Below are 12681 nucleotides of genomic sequence, written 5' to 3'. Positions count from 1 at the left end.
CCTGGGAGGCGGAAGTATCAAAGGCATAGAACCTTATAAATGTGTTCCCTGAGGAACACGTAGCCGCCTTGCACAATTGTTCAAGGGTCGCACCAAGAAGGTCCAACCAACCAAGTAGAATGGGCTTCGATGGTAGCAGGAGCTGGACGACCAGCCTGTACATAAGCATGTGCAATCACCATTCTAATCCATCTGGCCAGGGTCTGCTTGGAAGCTGGCCAGCCACGTTTGTGAAAACCAAACAGTACAAACCGAGAATCAGAGGCACCTGTACTACCACTCCTGTGGTCAGGAGGGAATGTACCACCGAATTCAGATTGTTTGCCTTTGTCCAGTTCAGAGGAACATCTGTCGGGCAAAATCGATGAGGGGGACTATTCTTGACAGGTACGGCGTAACCTCGAGTGACAACTTCCCTTACCCAGGCATCGGAAGTGGTCTTCAATCATTCCTGGGCAAAACCTAGAAGTCGGCCCCCCACCCTTAGATCCCCCAGAGGGAGGCCTGCCCCATCATGCGGCAGGCTTGTCAGTTTTGGAAGCAGGCTGATGGGCAGCCCAGGCTCATTTCGGTCTGGGCTTGGCAGGTCTGGAAGCACGAGCTTGCTTTGGGTACGCCTGACCTTTTGCTTTACCTGGAGGATGAAAGGGCAGAGGGAAAGTACTTTTAGCCTTCTGTGCGTAAGGAGCCGTACTAGGTAGGCAAGCTGTTTTAGCAGTAGCCAGATCAGCCACAATCTTATTGAGGTCTTCTGCAAAGAGAATGTCTCCCTTGAAAGGAAGCACCTCCAGGGTTTTCTTGAAATCCATATCCACCGACCATGATCTCAACCAAAGGATACGTCTGGCCAAGATGGACGTAGTAGCAGCTTTAGCCTCCAGCACCCCGGCATCGGAGGCCGCATCCTTAAGGTACAGAGAAGCCGTGGTAATATACGAGAGACATTGTCGAGCATGCTCAGATGCGTTGGAAGGCAGCTCCGCCTCAAGCTCCTGAGCCCACGCCTCAACAGCTTCAGCAGCCCATGTTGCTGCAATGGTTGGCCTATGCACAGCCCCCATTAGGGTGTAAATCGCTTTCAAACAACCCTCCACACGTCTATCCGTCGGTTCTTTCAGAGAGGTGACGTAGTTACTGGCAGAGCAGAGGAAAGTACCATGCGCGTCAAATGAGAATCTACAGGCGGAGGAGTTTCCCAATTCCTACATCTGTCCGCAGAGAGAGGATAGCTTGCCAACTTTCCCTTATTTGGTGTGAATCGTGTCCCCGGATTTTCCCAGGATTCCTGACGTATGTCAACCAGGTGTTCAGAATGAGGTAAAACTTGTTTTACCATCTTCTTACGTTTAAACCTATCCGGCTTTTTAGAGACAGCCTCAGCCTCAGGATCATCAGACTCCTGAAGAATGAGCCTAATAGCCTCACTCAGATCAGGGACATCCACCAATGACTTCTTTTCCCCATCAGAAACATCTGAGTCAGTGTCTGTGGGATCAGTATATGCAACATCCTCCTCAGAGGACGTGTCCGGGATAACAGTGGATTGGGAGGAAGTAATGGCCCGTTTAGAAGATGACTTAGTCTTAGGCGGGCGAGAGTGACACTTAGATTTAGTCAGTGACCGGTTCAAATGCTGTTACTGAGTACAGATTTGATCTGCCCATGGCGGATTAATAGCAAGGACCATAAACTGCTGCAATGGCACAGGTGGTCCCACAGGGGGCGCCAATTTAGTTACAAGCGTGTTTAAGAGCGTGGAAAAGGTAGTCCAAGGTGGGTCATTTGTTGCCCCCGGTGCTACGGACCAACTCGGGGGTAAGGAACCCCTTGAACCTGAACTCTCTGCTGCCATATTTTCCTCCAAAATGTCTGCAGCATCACCACCACACAGTATGGGAGAAGCCCCGGCTCCGTTACCTCTTGTAGCTGACATAATAGAAAGCACAATATTGGGCAACCAGGTACAATTCCTAGCAGCGATATACCTAGCAAGAACCCCCCGTGAAGTGTGACTGTGGCAGCACAATTACCGGGAGTCCAAGAGATATATATGGGGTGACTATAAATCACAAGTAAAAACACACAGCAAGTATATCTTGTGAAAAAAATCCTATATTATACAGAAAACCCGATACACTTAGCCCCCACAGGTTATGGAATCTAGGAGTAGCGCGCTGAGTGAAATACCCAATAAGGCAGCCACGCAGCAGCTATATATATATATATATATATATATATACACACACACACACACACACACACACACACACACACACACACACACACACACACACACACACGCGCGCGCGCGCAACATGCAGAAATTATGCACCATAAAACTGCACTGGACTAGCAATACAAAGTAATACTCAGTATAGCTATATGTGTCATCAATAGATATAACAAAGCACAGTGAACACTGGATGTATATCACAGGGTGTTTGTACCCACACAATCCTGAATGTACGCATTCTTTCTTATCTAACACTGTCCCAGTAACAGGTAGAATACTCAAGTGTCCTGTAGGAAGCACAGCACTGGCAGGCAGGCGGTTCTACAGAGGAGGATTTGCCCCAGCAGTCCCAGGAACAGCTCAGCTCCGTGTGTGATGGCGGCTGACAGGGAGTGAGGGAGAGATAAGCAGCTCCAGGGCGGGAGCATTCACAGAAAGTGTGCCCTGGGGCTGGGGGAGGGGCTACAGGTTAGGCCTGCTCCCCCTGCTGGCATCCCCACCGGGCGCTTGCGGGCCATAAAAAAAAACGGGGTTTTTCAGAGGTAAAAACCCCCACCTGTGCCCAGTGTCCCTGGTGGCTAGTGGAGCGGCTGCCCAGTAATAGTGTCCTCGCCACGGCCAAGCTGGATCGTGGTAACAGCGGCCAAAGAGACCCCTTACCTCCCCTTGAATGTGCGGCCACGCGATCCTGGAGGGCAGCGGCGGGTGTGTGTGACTAACGAGAACGACACCGGAGCCTCCGCTGTAGTTACCCGGCAACCAGGGCGCGGGAGTATACAGCGCCGCTGGGGGTGATGGAGCTGCAGCAAAGAATGTCTTTCTGACATCAAACGCTGCAGCCCTTGAAGTCTTAAAAGTATTTCTTCTTTTCTTCAAATAAAGCTATAAATGGGCTGCAAAAGGCAGTCCCCCTGTTGATTGCCTGCTTACTGCATGGCACCAACTTACAAACCGGGCTCCTGTGCACGGAGGCGGGGTTATAGAGGAGGCGGCGCTGTGCATCTTGGGAGCAGTCAAAGCTTTGAGCCTGTTGGTGCCTTGGATCAAGATCCTACTCTACACCCCAATGTTAATCCTTGTGGAGCCCAGTGTACCCCGCAGCAGAAAGGGGTATTATATGGTAGATACCAATGGACCTGGCCACCTAGCTGTCAACATGACAGGCCAAAAAGTGGAAGTGCCCTAGTGGGCTAGTGAACTGGGATCGCTGTGCCCCCAGTTGCCTGATTTTGCTGTAGTCCTATCTGCACTGGCTGTAGCCCTAGCTTTCAATTTGTCCTGCAGATTGGCCAAAGGAATATGCGTCAAGAGCCTCCATTGGAAATCAACAGATTGCTGTAGCCCTTACTTCATGTGCAAGGTATGCTATTACTTGGTTTATATAGTAGGTCCTAGGTCATGTTGAACCCTATTGCATTGTCTGCCTCTGCGCCGCCGAACGACCATGTGAGGCCCATCCTAAGACATTTGTAGCTTATTTTTACAGGTAGGTACTAGCATTTTTTCCCCCATATGTGCCCCAGCAGTGGTGTCATTGCCCCTGTTCTGCCTTACCTGCTATACCCAGGGGTTGGAGTTACCTCCCTTAATCTCCAGAATGCCTCCCTTAGATTAGCGGTTGCTGGATTTACACATTTTACTCTCCTACACTAGGTCCAATGGTTCTCTGTTCTTCTCTCCATAGCAGCTTGATGGGGAGAAGCCTGTGGAATCTCTCAGTAGGAGAAGAGGAGCTAGGTGTGGATTGATATATCCAAAGTAGACAGAGACATTAGGTCGACAGGTGATTGCTCAACAGTGACTTAGGTTGACAGGGTTAAAAGGTCAACCTTCAAATGGTTGACACAAAAAGATTTACTTTTTTTATTTTTTATATATATTTGAGCCTAACCCTAAGAGTTTTTCATGGTTCATGTTTTTTAATGTGGCAACCATTTGATTGTCAATCTTTTAAACATGTCGACCTAATGTCCCTGTTGACCATCTGATGTCGACCCTTTTCTGTCCATCTGCCTGTCTTCTTTACCGGTATAGAAGTGAAGCATATGGAATGGAATCGCTCATGTAGTCCATATCTCAGGTTGGTATGAAGGGAAAGGAACCCTCAGGCCTTTCCTGTAATGTTTGCGTGATCACCTGAGGCGATCCTATCCAGATTAAAACATAAATCAAAGCCTGGGCTGTATGTCCTGCATCAGTGTATACCAATGCTACTGCCATTCGGTTGCTCAGAGGCTATCTACTACATGCAATGACAATAAACTTTTTACCTATGATGCCGGTAGAGGGTCTCCCATTGTCGGGGTATGCAGCTGGTTGGCTGCACAGGCTAGATATGGATGTTTGTCTCCACTGTAACCCTGAATTCAGCTGGTCCACCTCCCCCCAAGTCGGTCTATGTGTCAGGTTAGACTCCTCCTAACCAGGTTAACAAAGTTGCTGTCAGTGATCATTTCCCAACAACAAGTCAGCGACCATCCCATCCAAAATTCCTCCTTCCAGAAAACCTTGTTCATGGCCGAGCCTGGCTCCACTCGCCTAAAGAAATATCTTTGTTCTGCCCTCAAGCCAAGGACACTGGGATCTAGGGACCAAGTAATCGATGGCCCAGACGTAGGCCCTTATATATTTTTGGTGTCTCCATGTCCACAACAGTTTCCACTTGGATGAATGCCCTTGCCTGCTGGGGGAGCCAAAGTAAATCTGGTTAAGTAGACAACTTGTACAGCCTTCTGTTCCATAATCAGCCAAATTCTAGTGCCTTTAGTGACATGCAAATTTCATCCAATGTAGAGGCAGTGTGGTATTTGGAAATTAGGGAGCGCCAAACGGCCAAATGTATTGGGAAGGAAGAGCCTATGCGTATGCTCCCGGATGTCTCCCGAAAATGTTTGAAGACTGGTACATCTTTCCTTACAAGAATCCAAAATCACCAGGAGGGCTCAAAGTACATCTGACTAACGGTCTTAATGAGGCTGCCACAATGAGTTTTAAGGCTGGAGGGTCACTTGTTGCCCACTCCTGTACCTAGACTATAGACCTGGATGAATTTTAGGGCTGAAGGGTCACTTATTGCCCACCCCTGTATCTAGACTATAGACCTGGATGAGTTTTAGGGCTGGAGGGTCACTTATTGCCCACCCCTGTATCTATAGACCTGGATGAATTTTAGGGCTGAAGGGTCACTTATTGCCCACCCCTGTATCTAGACTATAGACATGGATGAGTTTTAGGGCTGGAGGGTCACTTATTGCCCACCCCTGTATCTAGACTATAGACCTGGATGAGTTTTAGGGCTGGAGGGTCACTTATTTCCCACCCCTCTATCTAGACTATACACATGGATGAGTTTTAGGGCTGGCGGGTCACTTATTTCCCACCCCTGTATCTAGACTATAGACAAGGATGAGTTTTAGAGCTGGAGGGTCACTTATTTCCCACCCCTGTATCTAGACTATAGACAAGGATGAATTTTACGGCTGGAGGGTCACTTATTGCCCACCCCTGTGACATGGATGAGTTGTAGGGATTTGCAATACACCTCGGCAACAAAATATTCAGATTTGCTGATGTGTAAGGTTTATGTGTGGGTTTTGCATCCCAACATCGCGCGCTGCAAACTGTAACTACAGATGTGACCTCATCCATCTTGCCTCAATATACCACGTAGAGGGAGATGCTGGTGTCAGGTGCCTTACCCCCCCCCCCCCCCTCCTTCCCCAAAATGCGTCTTATTTGCATTGATGCACAAGCAGACCCTGCTGATAAAAATATGTGGCATGTCTATATTCTGTGTGCGACCGCACCTGTATCTGCATACAAAGTGGTACTAGACAGTTTTTCCTAGGAAATTACTGTAGTGTAGCATTCCGTATGCAGATACAGCCACGGTCGCACACAAATATATGCCGCCTATCATTTTAATCAGCAGAAGCTGCTTGTGCGTCCTATTCACATCGGTATGTAAATTAAATGGAAAAAGTCACATGAAAAGATGTTTGGCACTATTGAGTCGCACCACGGTGTGACCAGAAGGGCTGTTTAATGTGCTAAGAGGATAGGTGTCAGTGGACATATCTGTACAAGTTTTGGGGTCACAACCCCTGTCTTAGCGAACTGTACCCTCTACTGCACTTGTTCCATATGTGTGATGAAGACTTGCTCTGCGGTTACAATCCTCCCAGCTTGTCATTCCTCTGCCCTGTTCATACACCATCTGCTCACATTATCAGCCAACATCCCGCTATAGTGGGGACAATCGGGTTATGGAAAAAGAAAAATCCGGGTTCCTGGTCAGTGTGAAGCGATGGGAGACTTCTCTAAGGTGGGAGGTAAAAGTAAAATATTTTTATGCTGCTGTGAGGGGTGGATTTTACTTTCTTGCCTTTCCCTGTTGCCAAACAGCTTTATAACTTACTGCATGGTTTATCAGTGCCCACTGCCATATAGAGAGTGTCTGTCACTTAGTAGACAAGGTTCCTGCAATTTGCATTTTTTCCAACCTGTTTCCTGTCTTATTTCTCTAAATGGTCTGTAAATTTGTCAGAAAAAGGTTCAGGTTCTCTCCAGATTGACACCTACAGACGCAGCGCGATCCGTCTCCACCGCTCCCAAACATGACGCTGTGCCACCATCTTGCTTTCAGAATTGTTTAATTAGGACACATCACATTTTCTTGCCCCCCTTTGGGGTTCACATTTTCACACAAACGCTGACAAACGTTACGCACACTTCTGATGGCGCCTGCTCTGTGCAGGTAAATAGAATAAGTTCTTTAATATAATCATAATATATTACTCTGAATACTAAGATCATGGTTTTTTGCTCACTAACAATCATATCACGACAGTACCCACAGCAAGCTTAAGTTACACACGTTACAATAGTGTTACTGTCACACAAAATAAGACCTGGAATGAGTGGAAACACAAAGCGGGAGAAAGCAGGGTTAGGAGCGGGATCAGCCAGGCTCATGAAGGGGAGTGGGGGGTGGAAATAAAGACAGAATTGGAGACAAAAGCTGTGGCTTTACATTCGGATGTCAACAAAATATCTGGGAACTGTATCACAGCCGGGGAACAGCGCAACACACAGCACAGGAGCGTAGCGGAAGATGGGAACCAGGAGGGATAGATAGTGAGAGCAGGCTGGGAGGAGAAGCGCAGAAGTGACGGTCGAGAGATCAGACAAACGTACAAAATTAACTTAACTTTACTGTTGCAGGGTCTAATATATTAATATCCATGAATATATATTTGTATACATATATATATACACACACATGCAGAAGACTGCCACACGTAGGACTTGTGGTCACAGGTCCTAACGAGGATCCCCGATAGGACGGGTTCCCCTGCGTGGTTGTCCTCCTGCCATTTGCTTTTTTTTGTCCTTGACTATCTAAAAAGGCCTTAAGGATACTACCGCCATCAGAGCTCTCCGCTCTGGTATCCCAGAATATATATGTATAAATTATTTATATATGGTATATAGCCTCTAGAGTTCTCTCTTCCTCCCATGATTTTATGATTTGTCTTCTCTCCATATCTACCTCTTCATTGGCCTTTTTTTTTCAGGAGAAGATTAAGCCGTGCAAACAGGTGAAGGGAGCGGGATTTTAGACACAAAGCCGCAATGTTGGGTTGGGAGAGGTGTGACGTGGTGTCGGAGGGATTAAAATGACTCCCGAAAGATCCCTTCAGTCTGAGAAGAGACTGGCGAAGGACTTCCTCAGGTTGCGGATGGTTTCAGCTTTCACCTCATCGTGACTAAGACTGGAACGTGGAGCTGGCGAGTCTGCAAGGGTGAAGGAGTTGGTGAGGGATTGGGACTTACTGGAGAACAATGTGAGGTGATGGCCGATGATGGGGACAAATGGTGGTGGGATGTGAGGAGGACGGAGGTTTAAATATTGAAAGGAGAGGTTGTTTATAAAATGTGGAGACCAGAGAGAAAGGGGGAGGAGGAGAGGGATAGATCAAAGAGAGCAGGAATGTTGGTGAGAAGATATATAATGGCAAAAGAATTCAGAGAACACAAGGTATAAGGTGGGGTACAATACGGGGGTGGGGGGTGTCATACATGTTGGTAGTATCAGGAGGAGGTAGAGGAGGAGTATGTTGAAGGGGGAGGGAGAGAGAGATAATGATCAGTTAAAGTCATGCAATTGTTAATCATTCACACTAAAATCTCCACAAGTCTCGGACACCTATATTCTTATCCTTCAAATCAAGAGTGTCGATAAATCCTAAAACACGATCGACTTCAGGAACCCATTGAAGGGCGCTAAATAAACCTGGTATCTTACATTTAAAAACATGACTGTTCTAGGTGTCTGGTGTAACCTGCGAGCTGCCACTGAGAACCCTCGGGGTCCAAGCTACAAGAGCGCACAGAACCATAAATAAATATGAGCACAAGGTGGCTCCATCTCTGACAAAGCTGTGTCTACCTCCACTTAAGCAGCATGCAACAAAGGGATGCAAAAAGGTAGTATATGAAGCGGAAACCTGTGTGGCCCACCCAGAACCTCGGGGGCGCTTACTTCAGCTGCGGCTGGGGTGGGGGCAGCTCTGGGCCCGGCTTCTGAGCCAGCTGAGGCTTTTGGGGCCCACCGGGACGTGATGGACCCTGCCCAGGTGCTTGAGGGTTAGGCCTGGGCTGCTGGGTCATGGGTCGCTGTGGCGGTTGGTGCTGCTGCTGCTGGGGCGGCTGTTGCTGGGGACCGCCGGGAGCCGACTGCCGTTGCTGCAGTGGTGGTTGCTGTCCTGGTTGACGGATGCCGTGCTGTTGTTGATGGACTGGTGGTGGTGGCTTCTGCTGGGGCCCTGTAGGAACTGGTTGCCTAACAGGGCCAGGTGGCCGAGGCTGAGGGGGTTGGACACCCATTGGCTTGGGACCTGCTGGCATGGGAGGTGCCTGCTGCTGGCGTTGGGGAGACTGTGAGCCTTGAGGGCTTGGCTGCCTTTGAGGGGACTGAGATTGGCGGGGTGAAGCTTGTTGGGACCTAATCTGCTGGGGCGAAGGCTGCTGCTGAGGGGCAATTTGCCTTTGTTGTGCCCCAGGGCTGGGTAGATTTGCTGGATGCTGCGAAGGCTGAGGCCCTAAACCCTGAAGCTGTTGTCCTTGTGGTGGTGGCCTTGGTTGGGAGGGAGGCCCTTGTCTCTGAGGAACCTGGGCTGCCGGTGGTCCTCCTAAGAGAAATGAAAATTGCAATTAAGTAATCCATGCTTAGTTATTGTATGTGTGATTAATATGTATGTAACCTAGCAACATGTAAGTACATGTTCTAAGAACAGAATTTCTGCTGTTTGTTCACATTCCATTGTGTAGCGGAGACTTCTGTCTTCTCAAACTGCAATAATTTTCCTCGTTCTCCAACTTATATTTCCAATAACTGGCTATGGCTCCTCGAGGTATAGGAAGGACTAATACTAATTATTCTCTCTCCCACATCTGCATTATCATTATTATAGACCCACCAACTGGCATTAATAGACAATTATTTTACAAGAAGCTGACACCCCCTGGAAATGAGCGTACCTTGAGGGGGAGGTCTCTGTTGCTGAATGGGAGTAGCAGATCGCGAGTGAACGGGTTGAGCCTGTAAAACAATACAGAGAATTCAGGATATAGGAGATGGGGCTGAACCTATGGAGAAAAACACTAAATCTCATTTATGACCAAGAGGAGGTGCATGGAACGGAAACCGAGACGACCATGTCTGCGGGAGTGTGAAATCTCGCGCCGTCCAGTGGGGGGAGCTGGTCGGAGTAGCGTTTACCTGACCGAGGATGGATTAGGAACATCTCCTATTGCACCAACACTATGAGATCACTGAGTTTTAATTTTTGGTAGGACAAGATTATTTAAATGAGGGAAAGTGGTGGAAAAGGCGAATGTAGAAGAGGATCCCTGCTTGGCGGAGAGCGCACAGCCCTCTTCTTCATTATATGGAGCCCAGAAATTGGGGCTCATCCTATTGTTTTAATGAGAGACCCTTTGCACCTTCCCGTTGCCCTTTAGCAGGAAAGCGTGTTTTTAGGTGCACTTGAAAGTGCCAGATGTCATAAGAAGTCTTCTGATGTCCCCTCGCTCTCATGATTAATACAAGACATAAAAGTTATGATAACTCAGCAGTATTTTACCATAAACAGTATATATGAGTAGAAGGTGCGTGCGTGTACGCTTCTAACAAGTTATGGCATTTTCAGGCATATCCGCAAAGCAAGGTGTGGAATTATCTGTTGGGGGAAGTTCCACAGGCCGGGAACTGTGTGTCCTCCTTGCAGTGCACTAGTCGGACGCAGTTATGCACATAAAGAAGCGCCATGAGTCTCCCCGGCTTGTGGTTGGTAAATAACCCAGACTGAGCCTCTGTTACCTGTGGCTGAGGCCCGTGGATGGAGCGGCTGGGCGATGAGCTGCACTGAAGAGTCAGTGCCATCTTACTGACCACCAGATCTGCGATCAGCAGCCGGTCTTCTTCTTGCTGGTCTCCGATTAATGGCATTGAGGAGCCCACCAACTGGGGGAGAGACAACACAATGAGTGCCTGCAGAGGCCAGGGATTCATTCTCCTCTTGTACCGCCAGCCCAGGAAGGAAAGCAGCTGAGTACTACAAAATATCCAATTCTTACAAATATCTTTTTAAAGAACATTATCCTCCTGAACGGGGCAGGTGTGGAGAAGGATCACTGGCCAGTGAAGGACACACATAAAGCCTCCTCCAGAATGAGACCCCTATGATCTATGTAGATCCATAGCACAACATGCGAGGCATAGCATCACCTCTATAACGTGATCTTTCCCATCTTTTCCATGCAGAGCTTCCACAGCGCAGATATCCAGACCACCGAATATTTCAGAGCATGTGTCCACCCACAGCTTGTATCTAGAAGACAGAGTTTTATGTCACTTTTCCACTGATGAACGTTAGGCCTCATATCTACTGGCGTCAATGACACGCATTTTACATGTGACCCGGCTGTAGTCTGTATGCTGCCTGTACCGGCGTTTTGCTGTATACCGGGCGTGCACGGACCAACCTTCTACTAGAGTCATCTATCCTGTTTGCTACGCCAACTATACCTCAGTAGTTGTCCTCCACCAGACAGACCATAACCCTTCTTTTTCCATTTGCTTGTTGGACTCACCAAGTTGCATTGGCAGCAACTATTATTCTGCGTTCTACCCCCTACACTGTTTTGCTTGTTGCTGTTGTGTATTACATCCTGTCTGCAACTTACAATATTGGATGATTTAGGTGTAGGCAACCTTTGGGACTAAATCACAGGCTGGCATTTAAGGATGTTTTGAGTGGCACCCACGGCACCAATCCCTCTCCTATTACGTGTGTTGCTCTCCTCCTACTCAAACTCCTTCCCTCGCAGAGTAGATCTTTTTTTGGGGAACTAGACTCTCTCCAAAATGGAGACCACAAGCATGACTTGATTATCCAGAAAAGCCTGGGACCCCGGTGAGTTAGCCCAGCCACAGTCAGCCCCGGCTAACAGCCGATTACCACCAGTACAAAGTTCTGGTGCTTGTTACATCTCCAGACTACAAATGAGCAATCTAGCTTCAACACAGGAAGGACAAGGAAGCCACCAACATTTAGTCGTCATCCATTACTGTTGCGAATGTCTGTATACCTTGTCATGGTGCTGCCATCGTTATGGAAAGAGGGAAACGTTGCCCACCCTTAGGATAAAATGCCGTGGCCGGGTGTTTCTGCATTCACCCAGTAGGTGATCTTGGTACTATATCTTACCTGCAGAATAGTAATATGTGTTTCCATAGGGGAAATGTATCAAAACTTCTAAAGAGTGGAGAAGTTGTCCATAGCAACAAGATTCCAGCTAGCATAAATCCATTCTTTTAAATGATAGGAGCGGATTGGTTGCTATGGGCAAATTCTCTGCTTTTTAGAAGCTTTGATACCTCTCCCCATTGGCCATTTTCAGAGAGGAGAGGGCCCACACGCCGGCCCCTTCCTCACTGAAGGCATAGCAGGCTCTGACTTTGGGCCTGTGCAGGTCTCCGGGAACATGGCGCCCGTGCTATGTTTCCAAAGACTGCTCTGCTGCGCATGCGCAAATCTCCAGGAAAATGGTCGTCGCGCTATTTTACTGGTGAATTCTGTCTGCAGCGCCAGCTGATACGGGGCTCTGAAGAGGTAAGTATCATTATATGGGTGCGTGTGCAATGCACACCCATTATAGATACGCCATATTGGTTCTTATACATTATCTTGCATGAATGTTGTAACGTGTGTGCTATCAACAGTGTTACACAGTGCCAACGCAATTCCAGTGGCCTTCCATCTGACACCTCCGAACTCTGGACTATTATGTATGCACTAGTTACTAGTCCGTCAAAATGATGGAACAACATAACAGTAACATCAGCTTTGGCGTGCACAACACATGAACTCCCCCCATACAGG

At 48.0% G+C, this 12681-nt stretch overlaps 1 protein-coding gene across 4 annotated transcripts in view; it reads right to left on the bottom strand.

Moving 5' to 3' along the window:
* Positions 1-6868: 6868 nt before the first annotated feature.
* SYN1 (synapsin I) overlaps positions 6869-12681 on the bottom strand; it is a 177161-nt gene continuing 171348 nt past the window's right edge. The window contains exons 9-13 of one of the 4 annotated variants that reach the window (XM_063936125.1): positions 11025-11127; positions 10617-10760; positions 9776-9836; positions 8778-9426; positions 6869-8067 (exon numbers count right to left, since the gene is read on the bottom strand). In XM_063936125.1, coding sequence (XP_063792195.1) covers positions 7932-8067; positions 8778-9426; positions 9776-9836; positions 10617-10760; positions 11025-11127 — 1093 coding nt within the window. In that variant the 3' untranslated portion in view covers positions 6869-7931. Of the gene's footprint in view, positions 8068-8742; positions 9427-9775; positions 9837-10616; positions 10761-11024; positions 11128-12681 lie in introns of all 4 variants that reach the window. The other 3 variants (XM_063936126.1, XM_063936128.1, XM_063936127.1) reach the window with 3 other exon arrangements.

Source organism: Pseudophryne corroboree, chromosome 8, assembly GCF_028390025.1.
Source record: "Pseudophryne corroboree isolate aPseCor3 chromosome 8, aPseCor3.hap2, whole genome shotgun sequence".
Taxonomy (NCBI): domain Eukaryota; kingdom Metazoa; phylum Chordata; class Amphibia; order Anura; family Myobatrachidae; genus Pseudophryne; species Pseudophryne corroboree.
This window is presented reverse-complemented; position numbering and strand designations above follow the sequence as displayed.